The 21,078-nt window shown below is 39.9% G+C and overlaps 1 protein-coding gene across 2 annotated transcripts in view; it reads left to right on the top strand.

Moving 5' to 3' along the window:
- mtf1 (metal-regulatory transcription factor 1) overlaps positions 1-21,078 on the top strand; it is a 77,648-nt gene that overhangs the window by 36,081 nt on the left and 20,489 nt on the right. For both annotated transcript variants that reach the window (XM_041213534.1, XM_041213535.1), the window contains exons 4-6: positions 10,698-10,829; positions 16,364-16,437; positions 20,240-20,373. In XM_041213534.1, the coding sequence (XP_041069468.1) occupies positions 10,698-10,829; positions 16,364-16,437; positions 20,240-20,373 (340 nt within the window). The remainder of the gene's footprint in view (positions 1-10,697; positions 10,830-16,363; positions 16,438-20,239; positions 20,374-21,078) is intronic.

The raw sequence follows: 21,078 nt of genomic DNA, 5'->3' as shown, positions 1-21,078 counted from the left end.
ATTGTAATCAATGTCTCTGATATTTCTACCCTTGCATTTTTTTTTAGCAACCTAGGATGCATTCCATTTGGACCCAATCACATTTGCCTGCTCCCATGTCACCTCATTCTCTTTACCTTTATCCACCTATCCAATCTAATTTTTGATATTAATATATTTTCTTCTTTAACCACTGGAAGTGAAGCCTAAAGACTTTCACATCTCTAAAGAAAATATACATGCTGTTGCTTCTAATCTCTTCAGTGAAATCTTACATCTGTGGCCTTTCAACTGCTTCTGTCTAGCCTGTGATAGTTGACTTGTTCAGCTCTCAAATTGTTGATCTTTAATCTATGCAATGCTTCTCCCATTCTCTTCTGGTACCACCTGCCTGTTGATTCCTTTATTTTCAGTTTGAGTTTTTTTCATGCACTTAACAACTCTTGAATGTTGGAAAGTAGTGTTTTGATAATGAGTCACTGCATTGATCTCCACTTGAAAAACTGCATCCTTGCCTGATCAGCATTTGTGATCTTACACAGCATGATCAGAAGAATTTTCTGTGAAGGTAAACGTGCTGTGTGGATTTCAAATACGAGTCCCCATTACCCATAGCAATTTTAATATGTTGTTACAACCTGGAAATTTTTATTCCACAATCCCCATTTATTCAGTTTAAAGTACAGCAATACGGCATCATGGTGTGGGGAAGGCTTGATGGATCAGCCACTTCTTCTCTGTCAATTTTATAAGCTTGTATTATCTGCACTCTATAAATTACTGAAAAAAAAATTTCAACCCAGTCCAACTGGAAAGTCACTGTGTGCATATTTGCATTAAGCTTCTTTTGCTAGTCTAAATCTGCACTTTGTCTTAGTTGTTTGTCTGCCATTGTGGATTTTTGACCCGGTTCAGGTTTTTTTAATGTGGGTGTTTTGAACTGATTTTTAATTTGGCAAGAAGTTGAACGTTTTCTGTGATCGCATAACTTTTCCCCCAGCTGTGGGAAGTGTTATATTGCTTGGAATGCAAGAGAAAACAAATGTTTGAAGGCTTCATTTGCTAAAGCTGAATACAAAGCTCTTCCTGACTTCAGAATATGTAGTTTTGACCCACGCCCTGTACTCAACTATGGATTCCAACAAGAAAGTAAAAGAAGAAAGTAAGTTGGTTTTTCTTGATGCCACAATGAATTACAATTCGTTTGGAGGCCAGATTGAAGCATTCTAATTTAATTAAATGAGCAAGATTTTACACAGTGAGTCCCTAATCAAGGGGCAAAAGCGGGGGAGGAAATAAATACACTAACTATCACCAGAGGGAAAAGTACTAGGAAACTAATGGGGCCAAAGGCCGATAAGTCCCCTGGACCTGATGGGTTGTCTCCTACAATATTAAAGGAAGTAGCTACATAGATAGTGGATGCACTGGTAGTAATCTTCCAAGAACCCTTAGATTCTCAAAGTCCGGAGGATCGGAAAACTGCCAATGTAACACCCTTATTCAAAAAGGGAGGGAGACAGAAAACAAGTAACTATACGCCAGTTAGCTTAACATCTGTCATTGGGAAAATGTTGGGATCTATTATAAAGGATGTAATAGCAGAGCATTTAGAAATGCATAATATAGTCAAGCAGAGTCAGCATGGCTTCACGAAGGGGAAATCATGCCTGACAAATGTATTAGAATTCTTTGAGGAGGTAACAAGTAGGATAGACAAAGGAGAACCAGTAAATGTAATATATTTGGATTTCCAAAAGGCGTTCAATAAGTTACTGCACACAAGGCTACTTAATAAGATAAGAGCCCATGGTGTTGTCGGTAGTTTATTAGCACGGATAGAGGATTAGCTAACTAATAGACAGAGAGTTGGGATGAGGGGGGCATTTTCAGGTTGGCAGCCTGTATCTAGTGGAGTACCACAGGGATCAGTGCTGGGGCCACAGTTATTTACAATATATGTTAATGACTTGGATGAGGGAAGTGAATGTGCTATCACCAAGTTTGCAGATGACACAAAAATAGGTGGGAAGGCAAGCAGTGAGGATGACACAAGGAGTCTACGGAGGGATATTGACAGGTCAAGTCAGTGGGCAAAAACTTGGCAGAAGGAGTATAATGTGGGAAAATGTGGGGTTATGCACTTTGGCAGGATAAATAGAGGAGCTGAATATTATTTAAATGGAGAAAGACTGCAGAAAGCTACAGCACAGCAGGACTTGGGAGACCTCGAGCAAGAATCACAAAAAGCTAGCATACAAGTTCAGGTAATAGGGAAGGCAAATGGAATGTTGGCCTTTATTTCAGAGGAAATGGGGTATAAAAATAGAGAAGTCTTGCTAAAACTATACAAGGCACTAACTAGACCATACCTAGAATACTGTGAACAGTTTTGGTCCTCTTATCTAAGGAAAAGATATACTGGCATTGGAGGCAGTCCAGAGAAGGTTTGCTAGGTTGATCCCGGGCCTGGTGGGATTTTCTTATGAGGAGAATGTTGAGTAGGTTGAGCCTGTACTCAATGGAGTTTAGAAGAATGAGAGGCGACCTCATTGAAGCATATAAGATTCTTTGGGGGCTTGACAGGGTAGATGCTGAGGTTGTTTCCCCTTGTGGGAGAATCCTGGACCAGAGGTCATAACCTCAGACTAGGAGATCACCCATTTAAGACACAGTTGAGGAGGAATTTCTTCTCTGACGGTAGTGAATCTGTGGAATTCTTTGCCACAGAGGGCTGTAGAGGCTGGGTGATTAGATATATTGAAGGCTGAGATAGACAGACTTTTAATCAGTAAGGGAATCAAGGGTTATGGGGAAAAGGCAGGAAAGTGGAGTTGAGGATTATCGGATCATCCATGATCTCATTGAATGATGGAGCAGACTTGGGCTGAATGGCCTACTTCTGCTCCTATGTCATGTGGTCCCAGACCATGTAGAGATGGATATAGATGAATTTGATTATCTTTCTCACAATAACAATAATAAGATGGGTGTGATCTCTTTGCTGTTACTGTGATTTGTGGGGGTTAAAAATATGGTTTGAAGCTTATAGTTTTAAATCCATTAAGGTGTTCTGCATCATTCCATGAACGAAGTTATAGTAGAAATATTCTTGCTTGAAAATCTTGCAACTTAAGATATCTTCTTGATATTAAACATTTGTTGGATTTGTATGGTGAAGGAAGACTTAGCAAATTTGTGGAGTGAATTGAAAGATATGCTCAGCGTGCTAATAAACCTCCCACAATAACCAGAGTTTATCACTCATTGTACTGGTGAAATTCAGACAGGTAGCCGCTAAAATGGTGAGCACTAAAAACCCTTGGGTGATGGCAGCCAAAGCTTCCAACATGGAAGTAGACTTTGTAGCAACTTCTAGAATGTAGTATTAATTTTGTACATTCCTGCCTTTCTTCATTGTTTCTCCCTCTTCACTTAACAGCAGATTAACAGCAGAGTTTCATTAATCCAGAAATCCAGATTTCGAACAGGCAGTGAAACTGATATTCAGCTGCAGTGGACTCTATTTCATCTCTCCATCCTTGTCCTTATCTTCCTCACCAAATTTTATTTTTTTTTATTCTTTTGGCCATATTGGGCAATCCTGCCGTTTCTTCCTGCATCCCAGCTCTTAAGTAACTTGTGTCCTTAGTCATGATACGTAATCTCAAAGGTATACCATAACAGTCTTGGTTTGACCTTGCTTTGAACTGTAGGAAATTTCTGTCAAGAACTGGCAGCACATTTTGGGTGAGGTCTATATTTAGCACCATTCAGACTGGAGCTTTAATGAGATGGGAAGCATAAATACTTTGTTTGATAATGCTGTTTATGCAATGTTGCATAGTATCAGGATGCTGGCAAGAGACTGGTATTCTGCCATTCATGTACTTAAGTAAGGGTGTTTTAGGAAAAGAAAACAAAATGCTGCAAACACTCTGCAGGTTGGTCAAGATATGTGCAGAATAGGAAAACTAATGTATCGGGTGTGAACCTTCATCATAAATGAAATCAAAGGAAAGATAACCAGTATTTAAAAGGAAGAGAACAAAAGTAAGTAGCAGGATGGGGAAATGCGTGCACACGAGAAGAAAGTATTTGGGTAGTAAAAGGAAAGGATAACAAAAGACCAGAGAATGAGAAGAACAAAGTTTCTAAGGTTGGCATTCCTGGGAGAGCAATGCCAGATGATAGCTCTTTCCCCTCTAAGCCTGAAGGTTGTTCAAGTTCCAATCCAGAGACTTGACCATAAAATCTAGGTTGACACCAGTGTCAAAAGTATATCATCTGATGAGGCATTAAACGAAGGCCCCGTCTGCCTTTTCAGGTGTATGTAAAAGATCCTATGGTACTGTTTTGAGGAAGAGCAGATAAATTCTTCCTGGTGTCCTGGCCAATATTTATCCCTAAACCAGCATCAGAAAACGCTATCTGGTCATTCATGTTTCTATTTATGGGATCTTGGTGTGTGCAAATTAACTGCTATGTTTTCTACATTACAACAATGACCATACAAAGTACTTTGGGAAGCCCTGATGTTGTATAATGATATAAATGCAAGATCATTCTTTTCTTTGCATTAAACAATAGCAATAAAAAGATGGAATTCCGGAGCAAAAGCAGTTGATGCTGGAATCACTGAGTATGTCAGCCAGTGTCTGGAGAGAACAGACAAGTTAACATTTCTGGTGGTGCAAGAATGCTTTGATGTTCTGTTCCTCTCTTAATAGTGATTTCCATTTTGTCCCTTATGTTGCCTGCCTTCATTTACTTTCTGTTTATCTTGCTTTAGATGCACATACTTCCTTTCTCGTATGTGTGTATTTTTAATTCTATATCTTTGTCCTGCTCCATTTTTAAACACTTTTCATTTTTCATTTTTGCAGCAATTCTAATGAGCAGCTGCACCTGAAGTGTTAACTTGTCTGTTGTCTCCTTAGCTAACTTGCTATTGTGTGTTTTCACACTTTCTATTTGATTTCTGGTGCAGTATTCATTTTTCAAAAGCTCTGGTCATGTTAATCAGCTTATTGCATGTTTCCTGCTTTCTTACCTTTGGGACAGTCTGACCATTTTTTCCATGCCAGTCACATGATCAGAGCTTAGCAGTAAAGGAGAGTTGGTTTATAACAAGCAAAACGTCTTACGTGATCTTGAGACATATTCTCTGTGTGAGAGAAAACATTAACATTTCTATTTGGTAAAATGGTAAAGATAAATTTTTTACTTGGCTGAGTGCTAAACTTGATTATTGAAAGATAGATTTTTAAGTAAGCACACACAGATAACTTGTACATGATGCAAGTAAGTATTAGTCATTTTCCATTAAAGTGACTGCAAGAGCTGTCACTGCCTTTGTAGCCACACCTGTGGCTGGTCAGCAGTTTCTGTTGGACAACACAGAATGCGGCTGTGCAAGGAACTATATTGTGTTAGGTTGCTTAACTAAGATCCAGTCAGGTCAAAACAACAGCGTAATTGTGTGTTAGTTAACCTTCAGTATTCTTAGAAAGTTTTGTACATGTGTTTTGAAAGACTCTTGTTTTGAACCTTCACATTCTTTTTAAACTGAGGCCTGGAGGAGGCTACAGAGATGGGAAGGGGGTGAGAACATGGAGAGAGATGAAATCAAGGAATGGAATTTTAAAATTGAGGCATTGCTGAACCAGGATTCATTGTAGGTCAGCAACCACAGGGATGATGGATAAATTGAATTTGGTGAGAGTTAGGATATGGGCAACAGAATTTTGAGCTCAAGTTTATATAGGATGGAAGATGGGAGGCTGACAACGAGACCATAGAGGTCATAGAGGTTTACAGCACAGAAAAATGCCCTTTGGCCCATCAAGCCTGCCCTGATCAAACAAGTACCTAACTATTCTAATCCTATTTTTCAACACTAGGCCCATAGCCTTGTATGCCATGGCATCACAAGTGCATATGCAAATACTTCTTAAATGTTATGACGGTTTCTGCCTCGACCACCCTTTCAGGCAGTGAGTCCCAGATTCCCACCACCCTCTGGGTGAAAACATTCTTCCACGCATCCCCTCTAAACCTCCTGCCCCTTACCTTAAATCTGTGCACACTGGTTATTGATCCCTCCACCAAGGGGAAAAGTTCCTTCCTGTCTACCCTATCTATTTTGTACACCTTAATCGTGTCCCCTCTCAATCTCTGCTCCAGGGAAAATAACCCCAGTCTACCCAATCTCTCCTCATAACTAAAACTCTCCAGCCCAGGCAACATCCTGGTAAATCTCCTCTGCACTCTCTCTAGTGCAATCACATCCTTTTTATAATGAGGATTACAGAACTGCATGCTAGCTGTGGCCTAACCAGCGTTTTATACAGTTCCAGCATAACCTCCCTGCTCTTATATTCTATGCCTCGGCTAATAGAGGCAAGTATCCCATATGCCTTCTTACCGCCTTAACCACCTGTCCCACTACCTTAAGGCACCGTGAACATGCACACCAAGATGCCTCTGATCTTTGGTACTTCCCAGGGTCCTACCATTCATCGTGTATTCCCGTGCCTTGTTTGCCCTGCCCAAGTGCATCACCTCACACTTATCCTGATTAAATTCCATTTGCCACTGATCAGCCCATCTGACCAGCCTGTCTATATCCTCCTGTAACCTAAGGCTATCTTCCTCACCATTTACTACCCCACCAATTTTCGTATCATCCACAAACTTATTGATCAATCCTCCTACATTCAAGTCTAAATCGTTTATATATACCACAAACAGCAAGGTACCCAATTATTGATGGGTTTATTGATGGCAAAACCCTGCTGGAATTCAAAATCACGAGAACTCTGAGGATCATAAAAAAGCTTTGCTTGCATATCTGATGAGGCAATGTGAGTTAACCTTGGATTCACACTTGAAGGAACAGATGAAAAAACAGCATGAGTACTGGGTACATGTACTTGAATGTGTTATTGCGGATGTGTGCACATTAGCAGAACATGGACTAGCTTTTAAGGCAGGCATTGAAAAGTTTGGTTCACCACATAACGGGAACTTTCTTGGCTTGATAGAATTCGTTGCTAAGTTTGATCCATTTTTTGCCAGCCAGCAATGGAAGAATAAAGTCTAGAGGTAACAAAAGAAATGAATGAGGATTTCCGCAACAAGTGTGCTGAGGTCAGGGTGGAATTGAGCAGCGTTATGCAGGAGGAACTGGGCTGTCTTGGTGGTGGAGCATGTTTGTAGCCAGCTCTTCCTGACACCAAGGTTGTGAACAGTCTGTTTCAACCACGAATTTGCCAGAGTGAAGAATGGAGCCACTGGCTGGAGAACAGAGTTTGTGGTGGGAACCAAAGACTGGTTTTGTCTTCCCAGTATTTAGCTGAAGGAAATTTATGCGCACTCAGTACTGGATGGCAGGCAAGCAGTTTGAAAATTGACCTTTAAAAATTCAAAAGTAACCCGATTAATCATTTTGCGAACGTATTTTCTAAGGGTTATCCCTTGGTTTTACTGGCTTGTGTCCAGAGAGACCAGGTTTTTGAAAGTGAACTTTTTATGATCTGAGTGAAAAGCTGTATCTAGAACAAATTAAGGTTCTGTATATGTACCTGCCCATTGATTTTAAAATAAATGGAGCATGCTTCAGAATGCCTTTGAGAACACATAACCACATTAATTGTGCATATTATTAAGCAATTGGTGGACATGATTTCCGCATCCACAGGTTCATGATTACTCTTGTTTTAAAATACCTGTCCAGAATTATAAATGAAGCCCCTGTCTGTAAAGCCTTAGATGACTCTGGAGAAGCCTGCTGTTAGGCTAGCAGCTTTCAACAACCAGGTGGGCACTGAAGGGACTGGTGGGAGCATATTAGACATTGATACTAATTTTCTAATTTTTTTCTTTGTTTTATTGTTTAGTTACTTAGTTGTGCTCATCTTGTTTTGGAAACACTGTCTCCTGTCAATGCAAGATGGCCACCGATATTGTCTGTACTGTGCACTTGTCTACACATGCGCAAAAAACCAATGCTGGATTTTGTCTTCCAAACTTGGGTTGTGTCAGGGGCTGTTTTTAAATTATGAATTATTGCACACCTTATACTACAGATTTTTTTTATTAGTCTGTGCCAGCTCTCCAGTTGTCTGATGTAATTTTCCAACAAAGGAACAAGCAAAAGGGAAATGGGTAAAACAAGGAAAGTATAACCTATAAACGGAAGATGCCAGACAGAATGAGTAGGTCCTGTAGCATTTGTGTAGAGCCTTGGGTTAACCAGTCAGAGCTCTGAACCTTGTTCAGAACTGAAAGCTAAATCCTAGAGTCCCCACTGAAGATATAAACCCAGGTTATTTTCGTTTATTTTTGTCCTGGCTGCTGCCAACTTCATTGCTACCAGTGATGTCGTGGAGTAAACAGTACAACTGTGCATGCACCACGTTGGCAGCAAATGCAGCCTTTAAAAAGTGCACTTGATTTTTGTTAGGTGATCACTGGGTCACCACTACAGGAGGCAGAGGTCAGAGTAGGAGCAAGGTGGAGAATTAAAATGACTGGCAACTGGAAGCTTGGGGTCATGCTTGTGGGAGGAATGAAGGTGTTTCACAAAACGGTCACCCAGTTACATTTAGTCTTTTTAATGTAGAGGAGATCATATTGTGAGTTTTGAGTGTACTATACTAAATTGAAATGCAGCTAAATCATTGTTTCACTTGGAAGGAGTGGGACCTTGGATGGTGAAAAGGGAGGGGGCAAAAGAACAGGTGTTGTATCTCCTAAACTTGCGTAGAAATGTGCTCTATGAAGGGGAGGGAGTGTTGCGGCTATGAGGAGTGGACCAGGGTATCATTAAAGGGACAGTCCCTCCAGAATGCTGAAAGGAGATGGGAGGAGATGATGTTTGTTGGGGGCTTCATGCTGGAGATGGCAGAAATGGGGAGGATGATCTGCTGAATACAGAGGCTTCTAGGATGGAAGGTGAGGGCAAGGGAAACCCTATCGTGCCTCTAAGAAGGAGGGTTTGGGGTGAGAACAGAATTGTATGAAATTGAATGGACAACAGTTGAAGTTCTTGTCAGTCACAATTGGGGAATCAGTGGGGAATAAGGAAGACCTATTGGAAGTGCGAGTGTGGAAGCTTGTATTGTCAGAACAGATGTGACCAAGAAAAACTAGAAGAATGGAGTAGAGTTCTTGGAGGTGATGGTATTTTTTTAGTCATTCATGAGATGTGGGCGTTGTTGGCTAGGCCAGCATTTATTGCCCATCCCTAATTGCCCTTGAGAAGGTGGTGGTGAGCTGCTGCCTTGAACCGCTGCAGTCCCTGTGGTGTAGGTACACCCACAGTGCTGTTAGGGAGGGAGTTCCAGGATTTTGACCCAGTGACAGTGAAGGAACAGTGATACATTTCCAAGCCAGGATGATGAGTGGCTTGGAGGGGAACTTCCAGGTGGTGGTGTTCCCATATGTCTGCTGCCCTTGTCCTTCTAGATAGTAGTGGTTGTGGGGTTGGAAGGTTCTGCCTAAGAAGCCTTGGTGAGTTCCTGCAGTGCATCTTGTAGGCGGTACACACTGCTGCCCCTGTGCGTCGGTGGTGGAGGGAATGAATGTTTTTGGATGGGATACCAATCAAGCAGACTGCTTTGCCCTGAATGGTGTCAAGCTTCTTGAGTGTTGTTGGAGCTGCACTCATCCAGGCAAGTGGAGAACATTCCATTACACTCCTGACTTGTGCCTTGTAGATGGCGAACAGGCTTTGAGGAGTCAGGAGGTGAATTACTCATCGCAGGATTCCTAGCCTCTGACCTGCTCTTGTAGCCACAGTATTTATATGTCAGGTCCAGTTCAGTTTCTGATTAATGGTAACCCCCAGGATGTTGATCGTGGGGGATTCAGTGAGGCAGTGTGGTCAAGGTAGCTGTTGGAGTTAGTAGATTTATAGTGAATATTGGTTGAGAGCCTCTCCCCAGAAATGGAGACAAAGAAGTCAAGTGAAGGGAAGAGCTGGAGATGGACCAGATGAGAAGGGTGGAAATTGGAAGAAAAGTCTGTTGAAATTTTCAAGTTTGGGGCAAAAGCTGCACTGATACAGTCATCAGAAAAAGATGAAGGACAGGGGCCTGAGTATGACTGAAAAAGAAGTTCCAAATATTCCACGAAAAGGCAGACCCCATGTAGGAACACACCTGTTACTCCTATTTGGAGGATGAGTGGTGTTAAGGGATGTTGTTCAATATGAGAACTAGTTCAATCAGGCAGGCTGATGGCTGGAGACTGTTTAGGTTTCTGTTCAAGGAAGAAGCGAAGAACCCACCAAAGACCCTAATAGGGGGTGGAGGGGTAGAGGGATTGAACTTGCATGGTGAAAAGGAGAAAAATGATCAGGGTCTAAAAATTGTTGAGATGACTGGCAGCACTCTATTTCTCTCTCAAGATATTGCCAGACCTGTTGCATATTTCCAGCATTTTCTGTTTCTATTTCAGATTTTTAGCATGCACGGTATTTTGATTTTGTTAACATATCAGAGCGTGTTTGATTTGCGACACTAGATAACTACTCTTTGCTTATAAGTGAGGCATTAGAATCTCTGCTTTAAGTGAAGCTCTCCTGAAGATAAATTCTTTGACAGTATGGTGTAACCAGTGATTTAACAATTGCTAATGTATCACGCGTCAAGCTGGCAACTCTGAATTGTACACTCTAGTAGTAACTGCCTTTGTTTCAATTTCATTTCCAGGCTAAAAGCCCATCAGAGGCTTCACACAGGGAAAACATTTAACTGTGAATCAGAAGGCTGCACTAAGTACTTTACTACACTCAGTGATCTGAGGAAGCACGTCCGGACCCATACAGGAGAGAAGCCATTCAGGTAAAAGCTTTCGACACTGCCACAGTTCTTCTGTGAAGCTGATAATTTGTATGTAGCATCACTTAGAAAGCGATGTTGGACTGCAAAGTGTGAGATTAAATATTTTTGAGATTTCCATCTATAGCAGTGACTTTCTGTTATGATTTATTCCACTGCCAGCTTACCACAAATACAAGTATTAAATATATTTTCAAACCAGGAATTAAATAGTTTTAAAGGATGAGATGTTGACTTGGTTTGGGTAGAAATTTTTAAAGTAAATGTAAAGCTTGCCCCCTTTATAGTGTCTATTTTTTTTTTGAGGAACTTGTACTTAACTTTCCAGAATTTTTGAGGGGAGTTGGTAAATCTATCAACTTTTGAATAACACAACACTATATCCTAACAATGTATATAATGGCAGAAGTTAATACATACATTGTTGCATTGAGCAATGAGCTTCTGCTTTAGGAATGTACTTGAATGACTTTCAAATACAGTCATAAGGTCTACTCTATTTAGATCAAGCATGTAATTGTTTATCCCCAAAACCAATGTGAAACCCTTGTGTGAAAGGAAGCAGTTTTAAATAAAAAGGTATTTTTGAGAAGTTTTAGGTCTTAATCACTTTGGTATTAGTTTAGATTTCTGCCTTCTCTTCTTTCTACTCCCAAATGGTAAAGTAACATGTGGCCTATTTCGAGTGCTTCAATATCTGAGGCACTCTTTGGTCTGACTAGTATCTGAGTCAAAGGCACCATAGTATTTTGCTAAAATTGTCAGATGGGTTGAGACTTGCAGTTTAAAGTGATTCCTGGGTTTGAAAAAGTTTCACTTTGCATAGTTTGGGGATTCTAGAACTTGTAACATTCTGACAACTGATAGATAATGTTTAACCGACTTAGCCCGTTAAATGCAGTGTTAATTGCTTCTGAGTCACCAAGTCCTTCAGTGCTGCATTCAGCCAAATACTTGTCAGTTCCTCAATTAAAGCTATTTACTCTAATCCTATTTGCATGTCTCCTCTTTACATTTTAAATACTTTCCCTATCCCCATTTTAAATGTTCTCTGTGCCTCAAAACCCTTCAAATGAAAGAGGTTTTTCTAGACTCCTACTTCTAGCAGTGATAATGTTGCCCCTTATTGCCATCTGACAACCAGAATAAACTCCCCTATTCATCTTCTCAACATGGAAACAGAGTAGGTCAGTCAGTACCTTGAGCCTTTGTGAGATGATGGCTTATTTGTATCCCAACTCTATCCACCCGCCTTAGCTCCATATCGCTTAATATCCTGGGCTAACAGAACTCATAGATAAAAACAAAAAACTGCGGATGCTGGAAATTCAAAACAAAGACAAAATTACCTGGAAAAACTCAGCAGGTCTGGCAGCATCGGCGAAGAAGAAAAGAGTTGACGTTTTGAGTCCTCATGATCCTTCAGCAGAACTGCAGTTCTGCTGACGGGTCATGAGGACTTGAAACGTCAACTCTTTTCTTCTCCGCCGATGCTGCCAGACCTAACAGAACTCAGTTGTTTGCAAATGTAAAATGATTAATTTTGCTCTCATTAGCTGCTTTATGTGGAGAAAAGGTTCCACACTTCTACCAGCTTTCTCTGTGAGTTATATAGACTTGGTCCCTCTGGTCCCATGCAGGGCAATGGGCATCTTTTACTCCAGCCCAGGTGGTGTCCGGCTCTTGAAGGTCATCCTTAAATGTACTTCATCAGGTCGTCTTTATGTGAAGGCAGCTATTAGGATTTTTAAAGCCTCTATTAGACACCCATTTAATTCTCCCTATTTCAGCGGGGAAAGATAACACCTGTTTTGATCCTTTATTCATAACTATGACCACTTATTCATGATCTAATTTTGCCAATGCTTTGCTGTATCCTTTCCATGCCTCTAATATCCTACCTGTAATGAATTGGGATGTCCATACAGACTACATAATCCTTCAGTTTGCTACATTACATCCTTGCTTTATATTCAATGACATGTATAACTTTGAATCCTATTTGCCTTTTATTTGGGCTTTGCTATCTGTGCCAAAGGACTTCACAGGTGAGTTGATCCTGCCATTGCCAAAGGTCCATGCGCACTTCCAGGAGCGGTTGTGATATCATTAGGATGTGAACAGGGTTTCAGGCTAGCATTTGCCTTCTCTAATTTGAGGCATCAGCTGTGGCTCATTGGATAGTTCTCTCAGCTTTCATTCAGAAAATTATGGGTTCAAATCCTACTCAAAGCTTGAGCACAAAATCTTGCATGACAAAGTGCAGTACTGAGGGAGCTCGTTCCCACTGATCAGATATTAAACTGAGCCTTCCCTCTGGGTGGATGTAAAGCAAAAAGGTACTATTTTGAAGAAGAGCAGGGATGTTCTCCTTGGTGTGCAAGCCAGTGTTTATCCCTCACCCTTTTCTTCCCTGCCTTCTCTTACCCAGGGGTAGGAGAAGTTGGTCTATTTATCAGTTAATTTTGCAAAATCCAGGTGGGGTACTGGCTTTACAATTAAACGTGGGAAGCCCGCATTCCAGCTTTAATAGGTTGACATCTGGGGGTTTGAAAGCATTGTTGGAATACATTTGAGACTGTATTGCATTCACTGAATCAAAACTGAGACATTTGTAATTCTGTCATTCATTTTTGCCTTAAATCTTATTTTCTTTGAATTGTACAGTTCCCCAGATTTCTATATTATACCAGCTGAACTGGACTTAGTATGAATCCATTTCGTAAGATTCAATTACCATGATGCCCAATAACTACAGCACAGATGGGACTATTCCTGCTTTTGACATTTCAAGTTACTTTGTTCAGCACAGCTGCTATTTTATTTGCCTGCATATCAGGGCACCAGCTGTATTATCCTGTCTTTCTATGCAGGCAAATAACTAGAGGCACAAATTACTGTATTTAAAAAAAAAAGGTTCATTTACTATATCTGGATGATGCTGTTAAACATAGACTTGCATTTAAATGACACTTTTCACAATCTCCTGATGTCCTAAATTGTTTTACAGCTATTTTAACTTTCTTTGAAATGTAATCACTGTTGCAATGTGACGAACATGGCAGCCAATTTGCACACAGCAAAGTCTTACAAACAGCAATGAAATTAATACCAGATAATCTATTTTAATGTGTTGATAGAGGGATGTAGGGAGAACATCCCTGATTTGGTTTGAATAATGATGTAGTAACTTTTCTATCCACCTGAGGGAATAAATGTGCTTCGTTTCAATGTCTCGTCCAAAAGATTGATAACATGGGAGACTAAGTTGAAGGCAAGTTTTGCCTTTTAAAAAAAGCTCTGGTCATGTGACTCTCATGTATGGGAGGGGATGGGCACGGAGATCAGATTGGCCCAAAGATATGAAGTAGGAAACATGTAACAAACTAATTAACATGACCAGAGCTTTTTAAAAAACACCAAAAGTGAATACTGCAAGTGCTGGAAATTAAATACAGCGGAATGTTGGAAACACTCAGCAGATGAGTTAATTATGGAAACAGCAGACAAGTTAATGTTTCAGTGTAAATATTCATCAGAACTGACACACAAAATGAAAGGTGGACAGCATTTAAAAAGAAACAAGGCAAAGGTAAGGAAGAAAAAAATTACCCAATGGTGACATGAGGAAAATCTTTTTTACGCAGAGTGGTTAGGATTTGGAATGTGCTGCCTGAGTGTGTGGTGGAGGCAGGCTCAGAGGCATTCAAGAGGGAAGTGGATTATTGTCTGAAAAGGGAAAATGTTTAGGGTTACGAGGAGAAGGCGGGGCTGGCACTAGGTGAATTGCTCCTTCAGTGAGTCAGCACAGACCATGATGAGTTTAATGGCCGCCTTCTGTGCTGTAATTGTTCTATTCTACCCATACATACAAGATAGAAAGCATGCACATCAAAAGCAAGAGAAAAGGATTGCAAATGAAGGTGGGGGTGTAAAAGGATCAAACAGAAATCACGTCAAAGAGAGGAATAAAACTTTGAAGTATGCTTGGAGAAGAGTTAAAAATGAAATTTTAACTTGTCTGCTTGCTCAGACATTGACTAACCTGCTGAGTCCTCATTGCCTTGCTTGTTTTTGTGCCAGCCTTTCATCATTTGCAGCTGCTTCATTCTTTTCTTTAATGCCAAGAAAAACAAGAACTTACTTTTATACAGCATCTTGAGACAACCTCAGGATGTCCCAAAGCACTTTACAGACAATGGAGTACTCTTGAAGTGTATGCACTGTTGTAATGTAACAAACATGGCAGCCAATTTGTACATGACAAGGTCTCACAAACAGCATTGTGATAATGACCAGAATCTATTTTTTGTTGTTGATTGAGGGATAAATATTAGCTAGGACACAGAAGAACGTTTCTGTTATTCTTTGAAATGCCATTCTGAAATCCTTTACATTCACCCAAGAGGGCAGACGCCTTATCCAAAAGATTAAAAATAATAGGAGCGAAACACTTAAGTATCTCCTTCTGCATTGATTTAATGCTGCTAATGCCCGATGCCCTGTTCTTGCATGAATGATGATGACGGCAAATAAATCTGTCTACCTTTAGAGAAAAATGTGGGTTTTCCTGCTGCTGACTTTAATGAAGCTGGCAATGCTGTCACAGAACTAAACAAATGTAAAAGCAGCTAATGATGCATAATGTCGGCATTAATTAATAAGTAAGAATTACAATATAATCCAATTAGTAAGGCTACTGGGGGGAGGAGTAAAAGTTGCCACTCCTAATGGCTATCCAGTGAATTGTCAGAACATATTTGTGTGAATAGTCAGCTGACTCCTTGTGGGTTTTAGGTGAGGTACCAGAGAGCTGCTATTTCAGTAATACTGGCTATCGCATAGGGCTGATGCCTTCGAGGGGAAGAGTTTTTTTTTTACACAACTATTTATCTTGCACCCCTCATCCTTTTGAATACTGGTCTTTAGCTGCAAACAAGTCAAGTTCACTGGGTGACATTCAAAAGTGTCCAACAGGCACCATTGATTCCAGCATGATTTAAGTTCATTGTGACTAGGCAGGGAGCATTGTTTGCTTTATTTTTAATAAAAGCCACCCTGCCAAGTTTTGAGATACTCAAAGCTGCCCAATGGCAAAACTCAATGACTGAATCAGAAGCATTTTCTTATTAAGGCAGTATTGACATGAATAGGTGATTGCTTGATGGGTGAACTCCATTACCATTTCTTTGTTTCTTCAGGAAAAAACAGACTCCCCACATATAAAATGTCCTTCAGGCAGCCACAGGAGGAGCCTTTCAGGCAAAGTAGAGAACTGTTTGGCTACTTTAAAATACTAAATAGTATTTAAAACTGTTTCTCTACCCCTATAATACCTTTTAATATTTAGAAACATACACAGCTTCAATGAAATATTCAAGGCCACAGCACAATCAAGCCTTAACAGGAAATATAAATTGCTGTCTCCAAATTTAAATCAAGTTTGAGATTTTTTGGCACTACACCTATTTCATAGTAGGCTGTGTGTGGTGCAGAAATGATTGGGATTCCATGGTTCTTTTGTGTTGCATTTGTAGGTGTGATCATGACGGCTGTGGGAAGGCCTTTGCTGCTAGTCACCATCTCAGAACGCATGTCAGAACGCACACAGGTAATCAATCCAGTGATTCATTCTCTTCCTCACACACCCACCCCTCCCGTTTGGGGTAAAGCAGAGTTTTAGTGAGGTATGCACAAGCTACTCTGTAGCAGCAGCAATTCTTTTGCACAACAGTCGATAATGTTAACCTCATGCTAAAAAAAGCTTCACTCAGCTCCTCCTAATAGTGCGTGTGTATTTTGCTAAAATGAGAGTTTACATGCATTGAGCTTAAACAGGCAATTTTTTTTCACGGAAATGTTTTCTTCTGTAATAAGAGACTAAGAAGACCTACCAAAGTTTTCAAAACCATTGTCATTCGAAATGTTTCTTGATCAAATTCTTTCAGGAGGAGTGGTCTGAAGGTACTGCAGTTTTTAAAGCTTCTGAGCAATTATTGGGAATAAGACGGCAAAAAATGATTAATCACTAACCTAGAGCATCTTCAGCTGTGTATCGCAAAAAACAGACTTTTGGTATGGGCAATGATAAAACTAATCAAGATATGTAGCAAAATAAACAAACTTTCAAAAATATATTTCGAGCTGTGCACCTTCTAAGTATAGTTAAATGGTTATGATACCTACCTGTTTGTTTTCACTGTGAAAATTAATTGCCCCCTGAAATGTACCCTGTGACATTGGTCTTGACAATGTATAGAGGTCTTGACAATGTATAGAGGCCTTGTAACATTAGACACCCCCATTTCAGGTTGCACAGGAAAATTGGGTGATGATTTAGTTGGGTTGTGTTAAACTGTTGAACAATATATGTTCAAACATTCCCAGTTTGCTCTTGGCATAATTAAAATCTTCATTCAGAATTAGTACTTGTTAGATTTAAAAGGTTTAGCAGCTTTTAAGGTCATTCCCATTTCAAAAATAATGCTTTAGAAAACTAGGCTTGCTTTCAAGATTGGACTCATTCAAAACCATTATTAGAAAAATAAGCTGCCACTTTTTATTTTTAATGTACAAATCAATTGCCCAAAGGGGTAACCCCACTCCATTTTGGTGTGTATCCAATAATAGATGGGTGAAAACTATTGATTAAGCAGGTGGATTTTAGCAAGAATGTTTGCTGTGAATAGTTCATTTGAGAGCATGTGTGTGTAGGAACAATGCATTATTTTGTAATGTTTTGAAAAGTTTTAATTGTGTTAACTTATTGATTTCCCAATTGTAAAATTTCACATATGGTGTTTTTGGAGAGAAATGGCAGTATCCCACCATTTTGGACTGTGGAGTTGCTATTAGGAATAGCACAGTCTATTCAAAGTTATTTAAAAGCATAGGTCCTCACAGAATACAAGCAGACCACAGCAGGATGGTGCCTGTAGTTTTCCTCAGCAGTAATCTCTGCCTTGGAGAGTCACCAAGCACTTTTCTTTTGAGCAAGTCAGGAACATAAAGGGGAGAATTATTCAGGTTTGGAGAGTAGAATCAGCTGTATATAGTGCAGTGTTTTTATTCATTCTTGGAATGTGGATAAGATTGGTAAAACCAGCATTTATTGCCCATTTCAGAGGACAGTTAAGAATCAACCATGTGGCTGGAAGGCTGGAGTTGCACTGACCAGACCAGATTAGGATGGTAGATTTCCTTCCCTAAAAGCACATGATTTAATCAGATGGATTCCATGACAATCTGAACATAAATTAGGATAGCAGTAGCGTAAAGGACAGAAAAGTTTCTGAAGCATGTTCAATAGAATTTTCTGATGAGTACATTTCCAACCCAACAAGGCAGGAGGCATTACTGAGGGTGAGCTAGGTGGATCAAGTGTCAGTAGAGGAATGTTTAGGGAACAGCTAAAAGTTGATGGAGGAAATATTATAAAGGCTGGCTGTACTAAAGTTAATGAGTCACCAGGACCGAATGGGATGCATCTGAGGATGCTGAGGGTAGTAAGGAAATTGTGGAGGTACTGGCTATAATCTTCCAATCCACCTCAGATATGGGGATGGTGCCAGAGGAATATAAAATTGCAAATGTCAAACCTTTGTTCAAAAAAGGGTGTAAGGATAAAGCCAGCAACTACGGGCCTGGTAATTTAACCTTGGTGGTAAAAAAGCTTTTCTCAATGATAATCCAGAACAAAATTAACAGTCATTTGGACAAGGGTGGATTAATTAAGGCAAACCAGCCTGAATTTGTTGAAGACAAATTATGCTTAACTAGTTTTGAGTTTTTTGAGGAGGTAAGTGGGGGTTGTTGAAGGTAATACAGTTCATGTGGTGTATATTGACTTCAAAATGGCCATGAAGTGTCACATAATAGGTTTGTCAGCATTGTTGAGGCCTATAGAAAAAGGGACAATGGTGGAATGGATACAAAGTTGGCTGAGTGACGAGAAACAGTGATAAGCAGTTGTGTTTCAGACTGGAGGAAGGTGTACAGGTGTTTCCCAGGGATCAGTACTGGGATTTCTGCTTTTCTTGATCTATATTAATGATTTAGACTTGGATACATAGGGTCAATTTCAAAATTTGCTGATGACACAAAACTTGCAAGTATAGTGAACTGTAAGGAAGATGGTGGCTGACTCCAAGAAAACATAGACCAGATGGTGGAATGGGTGGGCGTGTGGCAGATGAAATATAGAATCATAAGTTTTAGAATCATAGAAATTTACATGAAAGGAGGCTTCTGAGACAAAGGGAAGTCAATATAAACTAAAGAGTACAATTCTAAAGAGGGTGAAGGAAAAGAGAGACTTGGGGGTATATGTGCAATATGTGCACAAATCACTGGCAGGGCAGATTGGGAAAGTGGTTAAAAAGGCATAGGGGTCCTGGATTTTTTAAATAGAGGATTACAGTATAAAAACGAGGAAGAGTTAGAATGAACATTTATAACATCAGTTTCAGCTGGGGAATTGTGTCCATTTCTGGGCAGTGTACTTTTGGAAGAATGTGAAGGCATTGGAGAGGGTGCAGAAAAGATTTAGGAGACTTTCTATGGATGATGGATTTCGGTTATGAGGATAGATTGGAGAGGCTAGGGTTGTTTTCCTTAAAGAAGAGAAGATTGAGAAATTCGTTGGAGGTCCTCAAAATTGAGGAGTCTAGACAGAACAGGTGGAGAGAAACTGTTCCCTTTAGTAGAGAGATCAAGAACCAGGGGGAACCAATTTAAGGTGATTGCCAAAAGAACCAAAGGCGATTGCCAAAAGAACCAAAGGCGACATGAGGCAATCTTTAACTTTTTTAATGCAGCGAGTGGTTAAGATCTAGAATGCGCTGCCTGAGACAGTGATGAAGGCAGAATCAATTGTGGCTTTCAAAAGGGAATTGGGTAAGCAGCTGAAAAAGAGAAAAAAGTTGCAGTTATGGAGAAAAGTGTGTGCCCTTGCACAGAGCTGACATGAACTTGACATGCCGAATGGCCGCCTCCTGTGCTGTAACCATTCTATAATTCATTATCTGAATCTAGTAGTTTCATGGCTCTATTACTGATACTAGGTTTTTAGTTCAGATTTCATTTAATTAACTGAATTTAAATTCACCAGCTGCTGTGATGGGCATTGAACCTATGTTTCCAGATCGTTAGTCCAGACTTCTGAATTATTAGTCCAGTAACATAACCATTATGCTACCATACTCCATTGGAAAGGTAGAAGGAGCTAAAATATAATGTATTCCCATATATCTATTAATGTACTGAGCATAGCCACCTTCGATTGAAATGAAGTGTACCTGTTTGTGCATATGCAATTGCAAATTTTGTAATAAACTGTTCTGCCTCTTGTTGGAATGTGATGCGTGAATTTACAGATGACTGGGAATTAAAACCAAAGTGCTGTTATGTTGCAGGTGAGCGACCATTCTTGTGCCCCAGCGATGGCTGTGAGAAGACTTTCAGCACACAGTATAGTCTCAAGAGTCACATGAAGGCCCATGACAAAGAGAACCCATTTATTGTGTCGAACCAGAGTTCCATGAATGAGGTTAGTAGCTGCACACGGTCGTTTCTTGGGAACTCTGCCAGCGGTTAGAGTATGCTCTCAACTGTTTGACCAGCTGTTCACCTTGCATGTGGAAATCATATAAAATAGAATTACAGGTTCGTATCTGAGCCACTTATTTGTTAGAAAGTAGCAGGAGATTGAGTCAGTGAGATAATAGAAAAGCAATATTTGAAATAAAACCAGAAATTGTTGCAAGTCTACACATTGGCCTGCCAGCATCAGAAAGAAAAAGTTTTGTGTGAAGACCCTTCTTCAGACCTATATGTTTGGAAGTAAGAAAGGCAGCATATAGCTGGTTAATAATTTTATTCTGCAAAATCTAATTATGTATAGAGCATTGATTAAAATTAAACTTGTATATTGAACATTGTGGAGACACGTTGAAATCAGTCTGTTAACCATGATGAATAGATTTGTGCATCAATGAATGACATATTTCTCATTTTGATTTAATTATAGATGTGGCAAATTATTTTAAATCCATTCCAATCATTGCTGTGCATAATGCCTTCTATTGGGCCAGTGAAAGGGAACTGGTTTCATGTACTTCAGGACTCTTCTGGATCATTTTGTCAAGGCTGCAAATTGTTGTTGTAGAAAATCTGCATCTGTTGAAAGTATTATGGGACATTAATTACAAAGTACTGTCTGTTCTATTAAAAAAGATCGATTTAGATTTATAAA

Source organism: Carcharodon carcharias, chromosome 19 (genome assembly GCF_017639515.1).
Source record: "Carcharodon carcharias isolate sCarCar2 chromosome 19, sCarCar2.pri, whole genome shotgun sequence".
Classification (NCBI taxonomy): domain Eukaryota; kingdom Metazoa; phylum Chordata; class Chondrichthyes; order Lamniformes; family Lamnidae; genus Carcharodon; species Carcharodon carcharias.
Note: the sequence above shows the minus strand (reverse complement) of the source record. Positions and strands in the feature narration are given on the sequence as shown.